Source organism: Hyperolius riggenbachi, chromosome 12 (genome assembly GCF_040937935.1).
Source record: "Hyperolius riggenbachi isolate aHypRig1 chromosome 12, aHypRig1.pri, whole genome shotgun sequence".
Classification (NCBI taxonomy): Eukaryota; Metazoa; Chordata; class Amphibia; order Anura; family Hyperoliidae; genus Hyperolius; species Hyperolius riggenbachi.
The window spans coordinates 238,045,040-238,063,058 of NC_090657.1; the positions used below are offsets into that span (position 1 = coordinate 238,045,040).

The following is an 18,019-nucleotide window of genomic DNA, read 5'->3' on the forward strand; positions in this document are numbered from 1 at the left end:
GAGAATGTAGCAAGAATGGAACAGAGGCGCCAATAACAGGATAAAACCGTTAAAAAGAGGAGGTAGTGGTGGACTTACCTCCCAAGTAAGCAGACACTGAATTAGTTCATTTAATAATAAACAATGAAATTGTTGCACTACAATGCAACGCATTTCTCAGGATCAAGCCCACTTCATCAGGCAATAACGGGAGCAATAACTAGTACTGGTCAGTGTTGCTGCCAAGCTCCTCTGTTCCATTATTGCTACGTTCTCAAGTCCACCCCGTCTCCTATCTACAAGATAGCGACTTCTTAACCTGAGTGGGGTCAGGTCCTAATGCAATATGCAATTTTCACCTACGCAAGATCTCCAGGATCACCTCCTACCTGTCCCCTGACACCACTAAAACTGCTTATCCACACCCTTGTCATCTCCCTCCTAGACTAGAGACTAAATTAGACCGTTAGTGGGCACCTTAACCCTAATCAGCCCTTCCACTGATGCCAAACCCTAACCAACCCCGCCAACAACCATGCCACCTTCCCTGCTGTAGATAAAAAGACACAGAAGTTTGGGCACCCTATAAGCATCCATGTTATCGATAATTGAGATAAGTTTAGGTGCCGGCTAAAATTTCCCTCAATTGCTGATAGTAACACAAACTTCCCCAAATTTCCTGTCACAGGTGTGATTGAGTCTTCCGAGACTCGATGGATATGGAGTTGCTGCTGTGTGCTGTATTGACTGCTACTCAATGTTAGATGGGAAGTAGAGGTGTGCGCATGCGCAATTCCCCCGCAGGGATCAGAACTGGATACCTCCAGTAACAGTTCAGAGCACAGTTCTACACAGTTGCATTGCTAGCCTACAGACTAGCGATGCCTAATGTTGCGATGGGCCGACGGTGTTGCGCACAACTGAGTGGGCAAGGCAAGCAGAAGAACAATAAGGTTAGTCCACACTCGGCCGAGACGATCCACCAGTCCAGATCTCCCGATGATAATTGGGGACCACCATACACAGGCTAGATTATCGGCAGCGGCAACCTCAACTGGCCGAGAACCATTTGGCGGGCATCCAAGACTTAAAGAGAACCTGTAACTTCAGAAAGTTGCCCTGGGAGGTACTTGCCTCGGGAGGGAGAAGCCACTGGATCCTATCGTCACCGTCGTCCTTCGGCCCACGGTGGCAGCGTTAGAGGTCCCCTAACAGCCATATAAATATTTACCTTCCCGGCTCCAGCACAGGCGCAGTAGCAGTTCTCGGCTCGGGATCAGGTGGAAATAGCTGATCCCAATCGGGTCCATTGTACTGCGCAGGTGCAAGTCACCTGTGCAGTAGAGTAGACCCGATAAGGCTCGGCTTTCCACCTTAGCCCATCGGGGAGCCACTAATGTGCCTGGCTTGAGGGTAATACTGCAGGCGCTACTGCGGCACAGCACGACAATTTGTCGACTGTTGTTTGGGGGGGTCAGCGCCGCCACCGGTGGGCTGGAGGAGGACGGGGGAAGCATCGGCTTCCCCCTCCCGAGGTAAGGACCACCCAGGGGCACTTTTTTATGTTACAGAGTCTCTTTAAAGAGGACCCCTCCCACAGTGTGATGTCAGCACCTAGGTACTGACATCACAATGTAGAAGCCTTGTTACATTATGGGAAATAACAGCTATTTTAAACTGCCAAAAAAGCAAGCAGCATCTCCTTCCACAGACATCACCTGCCAGCAGTAAAGATGTCGCCATGTGATACATTTCAGAATATAAATCAGGGAGAGGGAGGATTTTACAATTGTTGGGCAAACACTGACTAAATCATTTATGAATAATTATTGGAAAAATTAAGCACTTAATTAAGCTGGCCAGCATCACTGTATAAATATTTTTCAAGGAATGTCTTTATAAAGAATAAAGGCCATGCTGAGAATCCCCCATGAAGAGATGGACTATCCCAAAGCCTGTCGCTTCTGTCAGATTTCTACTACTTACTGTAAGTGACAGCAACATAGGAGAACAGTAATTTATGGCTCATTTTACTCTGGAAGAATTGTATTTCTTATTTGTATGTGTTTTAAATTTTAAGATTTTCATGGCAGTTCCTCTTTAAAGGGAACTTGCAGTCAAATGGATAAGGAAGCTGCCATATTTATTTCCTTTTAAACAATGCAAACTGCCTGGCTGTCCTGCTGATTCTATGCCTCTAATACTTTTAGCCATATACCCTGAACAAGCATGCAGCATATCAGGTGTTTCTGACTGAAGTCAGACTGGATAGTTTCAGATGTATGATCCAGACACTACTGCAGCATAAGAGATCAGCAGGACTGCCAAGCAACCTGTATTGTTTACAAGGAATTATGGCTGCCTCCATATCACTCTGACCTCAGGTTCCCTTTAAATAGGATATGTACACCTTTTGTTTTCAGCATTGCGTTTTGTTTACATCCTTCTAAGTAAGAAAGGTTTCAACAGCATTTCAACCTGGTCCAAAGTCTTTTTTGTTTAAAGCGGAATATAACCCTGCATTTCAACTTTGCGCTAAAACATTATTTACAGCATATTATATGCAACCAGCATTTTTTTTTTACTAGACCAGCATTGGAAGGGTTAAACACAGAGGTTTAAAGTTCAGTGGAGAGATATGCAGAAGTTCAGATTGTTACATTCTATTTAGTTATATGTATCTATTGAGAAATGTTACACACTCTTTGGCTGTCCTCCAGCTCCTTCTCAGTCAGAGAGATGAGTCACATTCAACACTTAGATACATTTATGTAAACAAAATGTATCTATTTCAGCTTCGGATGCGTCTGCAGAAATCTCCAGGAACTTTAAAGCACTGTGTAACCCTTCCAATGCTGGTCTAGTAAAAAAAAAAATGCTGGTTGCATATAATATACTGTAAATAATGTTTTAGAGCAAAGTTGAAATGCAGGGTTATATTCCGCTTTAATTTAAGAACTTTATTACCTGGCCCAACCTTACAGTTTGACATCAGTAGCTAATTACCAATTACTTAATTGGTGTCAAACTTGCTACTGTTATATTGCAAAGTTCCCGATGTAGCACCTGACATATGGTGCGAAACATCTGCCACCCTCTCTGTACTCTGCTGTCACCTGCTATAGTGAATAAAGCGCTTCCCAATCGATTTGCTGTTATCTGATTAATCTTAGATGAACCTTTTTAAAGGAGGATGAATAAAAGTTTGCTTTTTTATTGAAGTGGACCTGAACTCTTGCACAGGACAGAAGGAAAACGCACAGAAATGCCCCCTGTATGTATTTAGAGAGTTTAGCCTGTCAGATACCCCCTCATCTGTGACTAAGCACAAGCTGTAATTTGATCCCTCAGCTGTGTCAGCTGACTGCCATGGCAGAGAGCCGATTGGTAAACGCAGGATGTTATCAATATGCCTGCTTCCATTAAAGCAGGTAGTCACACTGCAGATTTATTGTAAATACAAAACTGACTGACTGGCAAAAAAGTGCTCTGATAATATACATGGGGATCAGTGCACACTTATCCCTTTCATGGTTACACTGCAAAGCATGATGGGGGCAGAGTATCTGGAGAACAGTGGAGTGGTTCCTCATGATCCAGATCTCAGGAAAAATCACCTGTTTCTCTCCCCAGGCTGACAGTGAGCAGCAGCCTGAAAACTCCACCCTATTCCAAGCCTGAAGCAGATGCAGGGCTTGCCTCTTGACTGCACACAGAGTACCTCTTCCTAGACACATTTGGACAAGACAGGGAAAACTGTGATCATGTAACCATGTCGATAATCACTATAGTTACATAGTCTTTATTACATCTGAGACGTGTTCCTAAAGAAGAGGGCGCCGACGGGCAGCGGTGAGGTGAAACTGTTCTTTTGCTTTAAAGTGAACCTCCGGACTAAAAATCGACTCAGCAGCACTGAGAAGGCTTTGTGTTTCTTTAACAGTTTCACAGCATCAGAACTTTTTTTCTCTTATACAAGCCTCATTTTTAGCTGCACAGAAGAAAACTGCCCGGGATTTTTTCCCCTGATGCTGTGCAAAGCATGATGGGATTTCTGATTTTGTTGTTCTCGTTCTGCTGTTTTGGTGCAATTTTTTTTTTTTTACATTTTGAATTTGACATTTGAAGCCTAGCGTGCGCAGCTGGGAGGGGTAATCAGCACAAAGGACAGTTGGAACTGTGTCTCATGCTCCTTGTCACCTCCTTTCAACCAAAAAGATGACCAAGATGGCAGCCCCCATGAATCACAAACATTTGCCTGTTTTTTTAAAACAGGGTGGGTAAAAAATTATATTACCTATCTATTCTAATTAACATAACTAATGTAACTTAATAACAGTATGTTTGTTTAGGCTGAAGTTCCCCTTTAATGCTTAAAGGGAACCTTAACTGAACGGGGGGTAAAGAGTTTCACTTACCTGGGGCTATTACCAGCCCCCTGCAGCCGTCCCGTGCCCTCGGAGCCGCTCTGGAATCCTCCGGTCCCCTGCTGTCACTCAGTTTCGTTTTTGACGACTCACCAGTCGGCTGGCCGCCATGCGTATTATTGGACGCATTCCCTACTGCAATTAGCGCTGTTGCGGACCACAACGCGTACAAAAATACGTGTTGCCGCATTCCGCACGCGTAGATATGCGGCAACGTGTATTTTTGTACGCGTTGTGGTCCGCAACAGCGCTAATTGCAGTAGGGAATGCGTCCAATAATACGCATGGCGGCCAGCCGACTGGTGAGTCATCAAAAACAAAACTAAGTGACAGCGGGGGACCAAGGGATTCCAGAGCGGCTCCGAGGGCACAGGACTGCTGCAGGGGGCTGGTAATAGCCCCAGGTAAGTGAAACTCTTTACCCCCCATTCAGTTAAGGTTCCCTTTAAAGTGGAGCTGAATTAGTTGTCACAATGACTAAAACAATAATGCCTAACAGAACGCACAGCAGTTACAAGAAGCAAAAGGTAGAGAGCAATGCCCCTGCGAACCTACACTTTATAAACTCTATGTCACTGGTCCTCAACCTTTGCAGTGCATGTACCCCCCTGCGGCCCATCCCCGAGCCTATGTACCCCCTGTGTTTTTCATAAACAGAAAACTAACTAAAGGTTGACCCAGAAATGCACATTTTTGATAGCGATTCCCTCCTAATGGGCTCTGTTCACAAAACTTCTCATAAATTACTTATCACCAAAGTGATCAAAATAATCTTTCAGCAAATTTGCAAGCAAAATAATCAAAGAAAGTTGTTCCTGGTTAACTTGATTTCAATATTACTTTTCTTACCTTAATTACATTATATATTTGCTCTTTAGGAACTTAAAAATGTAACATAGATAAGGTGAAAACAGGAAAACAGGTGAAAACGCTTTGTGAATCGTGCCAATGTAACAAACAATAAGGCAGTGGTTGCCCCCCGAAATATACATAATTAGCTATTTTTCCCCTTAAAAAAAAACACATTAGGCCGCATTTCCCCCATAAAATATATGAGGCAGAGTTCCCCTTAAAACTGGTTTCTCTTTCCCCCCAGTTAGGGCATCCTAATATGGCTGGCGTCAGTGGTGGCGCCTATAAATGAAGTACTCGCCTGGCAGGTGACTCCTCCTGTCCTCCAACGCTGCTCTCCGCAGCTCTGGCTGCAAATCTCCCGCGTTATGCTTACAGGCAGAGCAGGGCTACAGGAAAATGGTGGCCAGAGCCCAGCACTAGAGACCCAAACAGGCTCCAGTGCTGGGCTTGGGACTTCATTTTTCCATAACCCTTCTGCCAGACTTCCGCCGAGAGACCCGCAGCCGTGCCGGACGCTGCACCTATAAACCTGGGGGAGAGATCAGCCATTTCTCTGCGGCCCACGGGGCACGTGTTTAAACAATTCCACTTTAAAACAGGAACCGCAATGATATTTCAGCATGTATTGCAGCGTCGCCACAAGTTGTTTGCCAGCGCTAGCAAAAAGTATTGGTAATTTACATTACAATTTACAATATTCCTATGCACTGCCTGACACCCATTCCCTCTTTAACCACCCCCCCCCCCCCCCCCACTGCACACACACACACACCTAATGCTAAACACTCACCCCCTTTTTTAAATGCCCAAAACACCCCCCTCATAAATCCTAACACTAACCCCGGCGCCCAAACAACCGCTAATTGTAACTAATCGTCTACAACCATTATTTCCCATGAAGCAGCCAATCTGCTACTATCCGCATTGCGCACCCAACTCCCTGAGCCCAATTACCGATAGTGACTGTCCGATTACCGATAGTGAGTGCCCGATTACCGATAGTGAGTGCTCGATTACCGATAGTGAGTGCCCGATTACCGATAGTGAGTGCCCGATTACCGATAGTGAGTGCCCAATTCCCGATAGTGAGTGGCTGATTACCGATAGTGAGTGCCCAATTACCAATAGTGATTACCGATAGTGAGTGCCCGATTACCGATAGTGAGTGCCCAATTCCCGATAGTGAGTACCCGATTACCGATAGTGAGTGCCCGATTACCGATAGTGAGTGCCCGATTACCGATAGTGAGTGCCCAATTACCGATAGTGAGTGCCTGATTACCAATAGTGATTACCGATAGTGAGTGCCCAATTACCGATAGTGAGTGCCCAATTACCGATAGTGAGTGCCCGATTACCGATAGTGAGTGCCCAATTACCGATAGTGAGTGCCCAATTACCGATAGTGAGTGCCCAATTACCGATAGTGATTACCGATAGTGAGTGCCCGATTACCGATAGTGAGTGCCCAATTACCGATAGTGATTACCGATAGTGAGTGCCCAATTACCGATAGTGAGTGCCCAATTACCGATAGTGAGTGCCCAATTACCGATAGTGAGAGCCCAATTACCGATAGTGAGTGCCCGATTACCAATAGTGATTACCGATAGTGAGTGCCCAATTACCGATAGTGAGTGCCCGATTACCGATAGTGAGTGCCCAATTACCGATAGTGAGTGCCCAATTACCGATAGTGAGTGCCCAATTACCGATAGTGAGTGCCCAATTACCGATAGTGATTACCGATAGTGAGTGCCCGATTACCGATAGTGAGTGCCCAATTACCGATAGTGATTACCGATAGTGAGTGCCCGATAACCGATAGTGAGTGCCCAATTACCGATAGTGATTACCGATAGTGAGTGCCCGATTACCGATAGTGAGTGCCCAATTACCGATAGTGATTACCGATAGTGAGTGCCCAATTACCGATAGTGAGTGCCCAATTACCGATAGTGAGTGCCCAATTACCGATAGTGAGTGCCCAATTACCGATAGTGAGTGCCCGATTACCAATAGTGATTACCGATAGTGAGTGCCCAATTACCGATAGTGAGTGCCCGATTACCGATAGTGAGTGCCCAATTATCGATAGTGATTACCGATAGTGAGTGCCCAATTACCGATAGTGAGTGCCCGATTACCAATAGTGATTACCGATAGTGAGTGCCCGATTACCGATAGTGAGTGCCCGATTACCAATAGTGGGTGCCTGATTACTGATCGTTGAGGCCTGCAGATCCCCCGAGCCAAATGGCCTGATCCAAGTAGGATCCATTTAAAGAGAGGCGAGGTGGGCTAACGAAATACGAAAAAAAACTAGCCTACCTTATTCGGGGGGCTGAGCGGATCAGGTAGCCGCAACAATCGCCACTCCTGTCCTGTGGGCCGCTCTGGCCCACTTTCACCCCGGAGTGCAATAAGCAGTTTGTGTTGCTCACTGGAGGGTTATTGCCTCCCCTGAACTGATTGATAATGGTTTGTGAAATCCTTGTAGCTGATCACAGTGGGTGGCTGGACACCGTGTTTGGATCCAAATCATTTACATGACGATATCACCTCTGCGCGTTTCCTTGTAAATGCTATTGATTGTGGATGCGGAGATGCTGACGAGCGGTAATGTTATATGTATGGCGCAGCCTCTGGTCTGTTACTCTGAAGGATAAACCCTGAGCTGTACTGATCACATAACACAACCTCAGCACACCTTCTAAAGGACCAGCACCCGCTATTACTGGAGGGAGCCAGTGGTGGTGGGGGGTGCATTATTTAGCCGCGTGTAAATCCGGGGTGCAGCGGGCAGCTCTGGAGTTACAGTACAACGATTGGAGACCCGCAAGGGCAGGACTCGCTCACCCTATTTGTGTGACATCTGCTATATAGTTTGATCAGCATGTTACAGTTCTAACTGTAATTATGCCTACTGATTCTATCGTTTGTATCAGTGTCTATACTTTGTGTTTACCATTGTGTGTATTATGTACTCCATGTTTGTCATTTACTCTGTACAGAGCCGTGAAGTTAAATAATTACATCGCCACTGTTCGGAGAGGCACAGCGAGATCGCCGTGGGACCAAGGACGATGGGGGAAGCCTTGATAGGATCCAGAGGCTTCCCCCACCCGAGGTGAGTACCCCCCAGGGGAACTTTTTCTCGTGACAGGTTTTCTTTAAAGAGAACCCAAGGTGTTTTTTGGGGAGGCAGAGGCATGTTCTCTGCCTCATAACACGCAGATTGTCGCTAGCTCCCCGCCTGCGTCCCCTCCCTCCCAGCTTCGTAAGCCGATTGGAGGAAGCCTACAGAGGCGGGGAGGGAAGGGATGCAGTCGGTGAGCGGGGGAGCAGCGGTGAGTGGTAGTCTGAGGGGAATAACAGGCTAACGACAATCTGCATGTCGCTAGCCTGGCGCTTTTTATAATGGGAGACAGCAGAGGCAATGCAAGGACACAGAGGCAGGTCATTGTATACAGAACGTACCTCTGTGTCCTAATTATTATTATTATTTAGTATTTATATAGCGCCAACATCTTCCACAGCGCTGTACAGAGTATATTGTCACCTAACTGTCCCTCAGAAGAGCTCACAATCTAATGCCTACCAGAGTCATATGTATGTATGTATCATGTAGTGTATGTATTGTAGTCTAGGGCCAATTTAAAGGGAAGCCAAATAACTTACGTGTAAGTTTTTGGGATGTGGGAGGAAACGGGAGTGCCCGGAGGAACCCCACACAGACACGGGGCGAACATACAGACTCCTTGCAGATAGTGCCCTGGCTGGGATGTGACCTGGATCCTTATATGATTTCACAAACCCACCTCGGATTCTCTTTAAGATTTTATTATCTCCTTTATAATCTATTCATCATATGGGCCACCGAAGATTATGGCGCCATATAAAGCACAAATAATATTTATCTAATAGCACTTTACTGATCCAATGTACACAGTAGATCCACGATCGACACTTTGCTAAAGAGGCCCTGTAGTGACATATAGTAGAATGCGGGAAATTATTCAGGATACTCCCTTTCAGCATCAGAATTACTTCCTATAACTATATATTGCAGTATATTATAAAACCCCGCCCTCCCAGTGATGTCACAGCCTAGGCTGATTAGCTGTGCAGAATTCTTCTCCTCTCAGAGCATTCTGGGAGAGCAGGCATTATTTTCAGTGGCTTCGGAATCCCCCCTTAAACAACCATTCCACAGTGCTGCCTCTGACAGGACTACAAATGTCGCCACTTGTGATAAATTTCAGAAATAGTTCAGAACGGAGCGTAAATCTAGGGAGGGGGAAAAGATTTTACAATGAGCAAATACTGGCTAAATAAATTATAAATACACAAATATGGTAATAAAAAGCTAAACAAAAAAAAAAGCAATTTTATTCTTAACATTCATACTACAGTTCCGCCTGGGGGGTCATCTCACCCACAGAACGGCTTTTATTACTAGAGTTTAAATTTAGTAACAAGGGCAAAGCACAAACAACAATGTTCTGTGTGTCATGGGGCAGTCATGTGTGTTTCTGTCTGCGCCAGTAGTAACAGGCTGACCGTTCGCAGACAATAGACCCCATAGTGCATTTTCTTATAGGATGAACAGGCATGTTTTGGCCAGCCTAAATATTGGATGGGTGAATCTCCCTTCCTGTGAAAATTAAGCTCATATATTTGTTTTGTAGATTTTTTTTTCTTTATCTGCAGAGTTTCCAATGAAAGGTGGCGCTTGCTCCAAAAAATTGGAAGAGGGGTTAAAAAAATAAACAAAAACTAGTGTAACTGTTCATCCATTTCAACCAAAGTCTAAAGGTGGCCATACACTTAAAGCGGATCCGAAATGAAAAACTAACTATAACAAGTAACTTGTCTACATATCTTATGTACAGTTTAGATGGTTTAAACAGCAAATCTGTCTGCATACTGCTTTAATAGAATATGATTATTTCTTCCTGTGACACAATGACAGCAGCCATGTTGTTTGTAGACATTACACAGAGGCAGGCTTATCTGCACCATCAGCACTCAGACTGAAAAAAACCTAATCACCACTCCTCCTCCCTCCTCACCTCTGCCTCTGAAATCTCTGGCTAGTAACACCTCCCCCTCCTCCTGCCCAGACTGAGCTCCCATGAGCCCTTGCTACTGCCAAAGCTCTCTGAAAAATGTGGGTGGGGCTTATTTAGTTTAAAGGGAATTGGAGTATTAAAACAAAAACAAAAAAGTATTTGGCTTGAGGAATGCCTTATAAACTATAGGAAAGGAACACAATTATGCAATGAGTAAAAGTTCATCTCGGATCCACTTTAAAGATTTACAGCAGATTCGACCATCAGATAAGATTTCTGTCAGATGCCTGTCAAGTGGAATCTGACAGGAATCTATCTGATGTGTGCCACACACTAGGCACAGATTTCCACTACATTTCAGAATTGGAAATCGATGTAAATGCATTATTGGACCATTAGATCCAATGCAACTCTATGGGCCATGGATCTGCTACCAGCAGCAGATTGACCTAGATTTTCAATCGTGATAGATAGATCAAATCGATCAAAATCGGCCACAAATCGATCGGACAATCTATTTCCGATCTATCAATTCGGCCGATCGAAGGCTGGAATCCACCAGTGTATGGGCCCCTTAACTGTCAAAACCATAACCTTAAAACATACACAAAATCTAACCCTTTCCTGGCAGTACAAAACATGTTTTTCCATGAGGAGGCGGGACTTATATTTCACAGGAAGTAGCTGGTAAATAACAGGAAACTAGCCAGTCATAGAAACCAGCCAGCCTGGAACATATATCCAATTTTAATTGGCGTATTTTACCAGATCCATGTAGTAGGAGGATAAATACTATGGGCAGATTGTGTGGGTGAGCGCTTATACTACATGGAAGCGCACAACAAAATGTTGTGTGCGTTTTTTGTGCGTTTTAACTGCGCTTTTAGTGTGCTTGCATTTGCATATACAAAACACATATGCGTTTTGCATGTGTTTTTATATATCTCCATGTACGCAAATCACTTGGAATACATATATATCTATATCACTTGTGTATTTATATATGTGTGTATATATATATATATATATATATATATATATATATATATATATATATATATATATATATATATATATATATATATATATGTATATCCTTTCTCAGCTAAAAAAATCCTTTAAAAATACTTTGCAGAAATGAAATAAATGAATGTGCATCAATTTGCAAACAAGAGCATCACACAGCTACAGGGCTTGTGTGGGCTCTTTGATGCCGCCACCGCAAGCCTGCGCTGAGCAAGAAGCCGGTCAGGTTACCATGGAAACTGACAACAATAGGTGTCCGTTTCATTGCCTGCATAGGAAAAGGGGTCCTTGGCGGCCGGGCAGCTTACACACAGCCACTCACAACATAGTACCCAGCACGGAGGAGGCTGTGTCCATCTCTTTACGGCGGCTGCTGTAAGCTAAGTAACTGCTCGATAGAGCAGTTACAAGTTGGGCAAAAATACATGAGATGGCCAGAGGGGTGGAAAATAACGGCCACTCACTATACAGGACAAGATGCCTCCCCCTTTCAGAATGGTATAGGCTGCATTGGCGTCGGAAAGGTAAAACAACTGACGTCAATGCATGTCTCTAAATGTTTATTGACAGGAAAAAAAACATTCGCAAAAGAGGGCATAATGTGATAAAACAATCCTCCAACAACACATATGTATGCTAAAGGATCTAAAATAGATACATTTAGCAATAGTGCCCCTTTAATGCAGTTTAGTGCATACCCCCCAATTCCTGCAATAATATCCTCTGTTCCCGATATGATGATGGCCAGGGCTTCACATCCTTCTCCAGGTGACAAAACAGCAGCATCAGAGGAATGCCTCCATCTTTCTAATTAGTTAATTGGTAATCAGGGTAATGTATGACAGGCTAAAGGTCTTACGTACGATCGATACATCTCGCCCAGATGCCACATGTGTGACCCGATCACCCCCGGAGCAGCGGGAGATGTGTGGCTCAGCGGTGACACAATCCACTCGGGAGCGCTGGGGAGACGCTGCAGCACAGATGGGACTCAATATAAATCTCCTTTATCACCGCTAAGAGCATCGCGGGGAAGGGAAAGACGTCGGAGCGCGGGGGGAGGGGGAGAAAAATGGATGGCGCGATTTTATGAGCACAAATGTCGTCCGCGGATGTCTTGCCGCGCGACGGACATACGGTAAATCTCGAGCACAACCTGTATGCTGAAAAGACCGAACGCAAATGAACTCAGAACTTCCTCTCTTCTCTAAAAGATAAGCAACAGCTGAATAACCTTTAAAGAAAAAAAAACATTTCTTTGTTACAGCTGATAGAAATCCTGCAATAAATCTGCAGTGTGTCTACTTCCTGCATTCATGGATGCAGAACATAGGGTTAACATCCTGTTTGCAAATTAGCTGCTCTGCAGGGGCAGCAAGCTGACGTAGCTAAGATTAAATTACAGTTGTGATTAGTCACAGATGAGGGGGGTTAGACAGGCTGAACTCCCTAAATACATACAGGGGGCATTCCTCTGTTTTCCTTCTGTCCTATGCAAGAGTTCAGGTCCACATTACAGCAGGACTGCTTGCAGTGTGATCAGGCTGGCATGCAATAGCCTGCTACTCAATATTATTGTTTTTTCCGTTAAATCCTGGAATAATCATATCTCGGTCTCTGTACACAAGTCAGGTCTTACTGTAAATAGGAAATCTAGAGTCTTGGAAAATCTAGCATACATATTGCTGACCCTCCATAGATCAGGTTCAGTTTAAAACGTTGAAATGAATGCATGCAGATACCCTAACATTCGTTTTTAACATGATGATGACATCATCTTTCTATAAGAACTGCACCATCTTAGCAGTGGGATTACTATTGGGTGAGATTACTGCTGCATTCTTCATCAATTGCCTACTAACCATAGAACTACAATTCCCATGATCCTTAGCAGTGGCTAGTAGCTGCGAAAAAGGACAGCTGAAGTGAGAGGGCTATGGAGGCTGTATTATTTATTTCCGTTTAAAAAATACCAGTTGCCTGGCCCCTTGCTGCTCCATCATCCGTCAGCAGTGTCTAAATCACACACCTGAAGCAAGCATGCAGCAAATGCAGTCAGATTTCAGTCGGAGCACCTGATCTGCTGCATGCTTGTCCAGGGTCTATGGCGAAGAGTATTAAGGTGGCCATACACTGGTCGATTTGCCATCAGATTCGACCAACAGATAGATCCCTCTCTGATGGAATCTGATCAGAGAGGGATCGTATGGCTGCCTTTACTGCAAACAGATTGTGAATCGATTGCAGCCCGAAACCGTTCACAATCTGCTGAGCTGCCGCTGTCCCCCCATATTCTGAGCATCACCTCCCGGCCGGCATCTTCTCCGCATCACCTTCCGCATCACGACATCCGCGTATAACTTTCTTTCACTCCAGTGACAGTGGAAGTTCAAATAGAGCGCCCTCTATTTGTACTTCCGCTGTCACTGCAGTGACACAGGAAGTTATACGCGGATGTCGTGATGCGGAGAAGATGCCAGCCGGGAGCCGGGAGGTGATGCGGAGAAGATGCCGGGAGCCAGCTTCAGGTAATGTATACCTGCGTCGATCGTATGCCGCTAGCGACGCGCTCACTACCCACGGGCGATCGACGGTAATTTTCCGCACAAAGGGATCGATCTATTTCGGGACGAAATAGATCAAAATTTAGCGTTGAGCGTTAACAATGTGACAGCAGATTCGATCCCAGTGATCGAACCTGCTGTCGATTGGCGGGTAATCGGCCTAGTGTATGGCCAGCTTTAGTGTCAGAGGATCAGCAAGACAGCCAGGCAATGTGCATTGTTTAAAAGGAAATCAATATCCCTCTCACTTCAGATAATACCTCGCTGACTATACTAGGTGCCAAATCAGCATTATGATTTGCAGTGTTGTTGGCCAATGAGAAGAAGGAATTGAACCACAGTAACTATCTCCCCACTGTCATCTCAGTTCACAAAGGGTCATGTTGTTTTTTCAGCAACCTCAGCAAAAAAAACAAAAAGTGATGACAGAAAATGACAGTCTAGCAAAAGTACAATAACGTTATTGTCATTTAACGTTACGTTACACAAATATATGGGCACCATGTATACTATTCATACTCTATCTAGTGGCTGCATCTGAACTCTGCTTCTGAATTGAGCAGGTCAGAGAAACCCCCCTCTGGTTTTACTTGACATCTCTTCTGATTGTGTTTACAAATTTTAATCTTGAGGAAGCTTGAGCTACAACCCTCTGGTTTGTCTGTATATTTGAAGAGGTAAGAACAGAAAAGTAAAACTGCTGTCTTAGCACATAGAAGAACGCCCACTTTAATGGTCATTATCCTGGTTTAAGCATCAGGAATACTATATATATATATATATATATATATATATATATATATATATATATATATATATATATATATATATATATATATATATATATATATATATATATATATATATTTGTATGTAGCCCCGCCCTCTCGTGATGCTTAGCCCACCCCCACACATTCTGGGACATCAGATTTATTTTGCACTGGCTTCAGAACTCTCAGTAAACAAACATTCAGCAGTGATGCACCTGACAGGACTAAAGAGGTCACTACCTGTGATAAATGTCATTTATTTATTTCATATTGTAAATCGGGGAGAGGAAAGATTTTACAATGGGCAAACAGTGGGTAAATAATCTATAGATTAATATTGTTATTGTAAAAATAAATAGCAATTTTATTTATTATGTTATTATCACTATAGTTATTCTTTTAGCAGGAAGCACATCCTGTAGGCAGGAAACACACTAGATGCGATTGCGGCAAAACGCACACAATTCCACAGGCTATGGAAGTCAATAGCCTCAAGTGAGAAATGCTCGTCGTGACCATTTGTTTGCGATTTACCGCACATTGTTAAATCGAACAGCTTTTCGCATTTTCCTGCATGACACGTGCGTTCGCATACAGTATACGCTGCCGCAAACATGGTAAAAACGCATAACGATTGCGGCAATACGTTCACGGAGAAAGCGAACGCAAAAGCTGATGGAGACCGGCCACTGCAGGGTAAAACAACCCTGCAAGTGTGTTCCCTGCCATACTGAATATGTCAACTCAGTTTTTATATCCTCCATTCATCGACTGTCGTTTTTAGTGGCGGTGATGGAGTATGGAGAGTCTGTCTTGGTGGCAGGTAGATAGGGAGGGCGAAAGATTCCTAACTCCTTTTCATATATGGCCTAACAGAGCTTTGTTCTGACAAGGACATCCGTAAAAATGACATCAAGGACATGGGCATTAACCGAAGGATGTGAATTAAATGGACACTTAGTAATCTGCTTAAAAGGCCCCGGGGAGGCTCCTGCGAGGACAAAGAGAGTCTGGTCCATTAGGCGGTGACCCCAGGACCCCCGTGGGACGAGGGACAAATCTCATCACTGGGGAATCCTGGGAGAGGTTAGATGAAAAGGACCACCGAGGAGATACAGCTGAGTCCTAGAATAGCAGCCTATTTAACACAAAACTTTGCCTTTATCACGCAGAGAATAGAAAGACAAAGACTCTTCCCAAATCTTCACACAGCATCTGAAAATGACCACAGATGTTATCCATTTCACTGGCCAGTTATAGTTAGTTGGGCAGCACGGTGGCGTAGTGGTTAGCTCTCTCGCCTTGCAGCGCTGGGTCCCTGGTTCGAATCCGAGCTAGGGCACTATCTGCAAAAGAGTTTGTATGTTCTCTCCGTGTCTGCGTGGGTTTCCTCCGGGCACTCCGGTTTCCTCCCACATTCCAAAAACATACGGATAAGTTAATTGGCTCCCCCTAAAAATTGGCCCTAGACTACAGTACTTACACTACATAATATAGACATATGGCAATGGTAGGGATTAGATTGTGAGCTCCTTTGAGGGACAGTTAGTGACAAGAAAATATATATATACACTGTACAGCGCTGCGTAATATGTCGGCGCTATATAAATACTAAATAATAATAATAATAGTTCTGTATTTTCTGCATCATGCGGGATTTAACTCCAAAGGGGGCAATTGCCCCAGGGCCACAGAGCCTGTGCGGGGCCCCCCAAGGTGCCCCTCCTCCCTTCCAGCTATGGTGACCCATGACAGGGGATGCTGTGTGTGTTACTCTGTACAGGAAAAGGGGGTGAATATTGGGAACACCAAAAATGCTTTTTAGGGGATACTGTATATGATAAACACCTAATGATATTGTGTGATGGGACGCGCGGGGGGGGGGGGGTATATTGGGCCTGGCAGATGGCTCAGAGGCCTTGTAGGCGTTTGCTTGCAAGGGTGGTGTCGAGGCGCGCCCCCCCCCAAGTTACTTTTGCCCCAGGGCCCCAGTGTAGCTAGAACTGGCCCTGCTGCTGTTAACACCTTCAGGGCCCTTTTCCACGACCTTGCAATGTGATTCCGATTGCTAACGGATCACAAAACGCAAAGTATATTCAATTAATGAAAACAGCAGCAGCAATTTCCATTAGTGCGATCAGATTGCGTCGCGATTTTGGTCCAAGCGCAATCGTCGTCCTGCCGCGTTTTGAATGCAACTGAGCTCTACTATACTGCGTATAGTAGCTAAATCGCAATCTTAAATCTTAAATCACATAGTAGAAATTGAAATGCGATTGCGATTACAATTGCGATTCATAGTGGAAAAGAGCCCTTAGTGCGATCCGATAGCAATTTTGGTCCAAGCACAATCGTGGTTCTGCCGCGTTTTGAATGCAATTGAGCTGTACTATACTCAGTACAAAAGCTCAATCGCAATCGCATAGTGGAAACTGAAATGCGATTGTGATCACTTTTCATAGTGGAAAAGAGCCCTCTGCCGAGTTGTTCTGGGCTATGGAACATTTTAAACAAGCTTTTGGCATTTTCTTTGAATTTAAAAAGCTGCCACTCGTACAGGAAGGGCCGGAGCCCACTAACGCAGTTGTGTCCGCTTTTCAGCAGCACATCAATGTTACAGATGCTGAAAAGCAGATACAAGTGTGTTACTAGGCTCAGGCCCTTACTGAGGATGTAATGAAATCAACGTCTGATAATAACAGACTATGGAAAGCAATACTGTCCTGTCTCTCTGACCTGCACTGCGATAGCAACTAGTTCCTGGAGATTCCAGCACTGCAGATGTAGCGCTGCGGAGGAAGCTGAGCCACAGAGCACACTGGAGGCTTCTTGCTCTGATTAACGCTCGGCTTGATGTAAATCGCTCTAAGCCCCTCCCCCCTTTACGGGGATGTGGAGAGACTTAACACTTTCTTTGGATATTTCTTCAAAGAGAACCGGTTATCAGCAGTCCCCATGCAAGAATTTGTTCAGTATTTCACCTGAAATGCAGAATCAGCACAAATTCTCTTCCACACAGTGGAACTTGTTCACTAGAGTGCAAAGCCGCACGGCATGCTGTGAATTGCCACATGTGCATTGCCACGCCCCCATAATGCTGCATTCTGTGCACTGCCACGCCCCCATAATGCTGCATTCTGTGCACTGCCACGCCCCCCTTAATGCTGCATTCTGTGCACTGCCACGCCCCCATAATGCTGCATTCTGTGCACTGCCACTCCCCCATAATGCTGCATTCTGTGCACTGCCACTCCCCCATAATGCTGCATTCTGTGCACTGCCACTCCCCCATAATGCTGCATTGTGTGCACTGCCACTCCCCC

The 18,019-nt window shown here is 44.7% G+C and overlaps 1 protein-coding gene across 6 annotated transcripts in view; it reads right to left on the reverse strand.

Moving 5' to 3' along the window:
• TTYH2 (tweety family member 2) overlaps positions 1-18,019 on the reverse strand; it is a 170,255-nt gene that overhangs the window by 60,702 nt on the left and 91,534 nt on the right. The window contains exon 1 of one of the 6 annotated variants that reach the window (XM_068262563.1): positions 11,685-11,756. The exons of 1 other annotated variant lie outside the window; for it this stretch is intronic. Coding sequence is in view for 3 of the 5 variants with exons in the window: in XM_068262560.1 (XP_068118661.1) it covers positions 11,607-11,636 (30 nt within the window). In the remaining 2 variants the exon portion in view is untranslated. Of the gene's footprint in view, positions 1-11,593; positions 11,757-18,019 lie in introns of those variants that run through there. 4 more of the 6 variants (XM_068262564.1, XM_068262561.1, XM_068262560.1 and 1 more) reach the window with 4 other exon arrangements.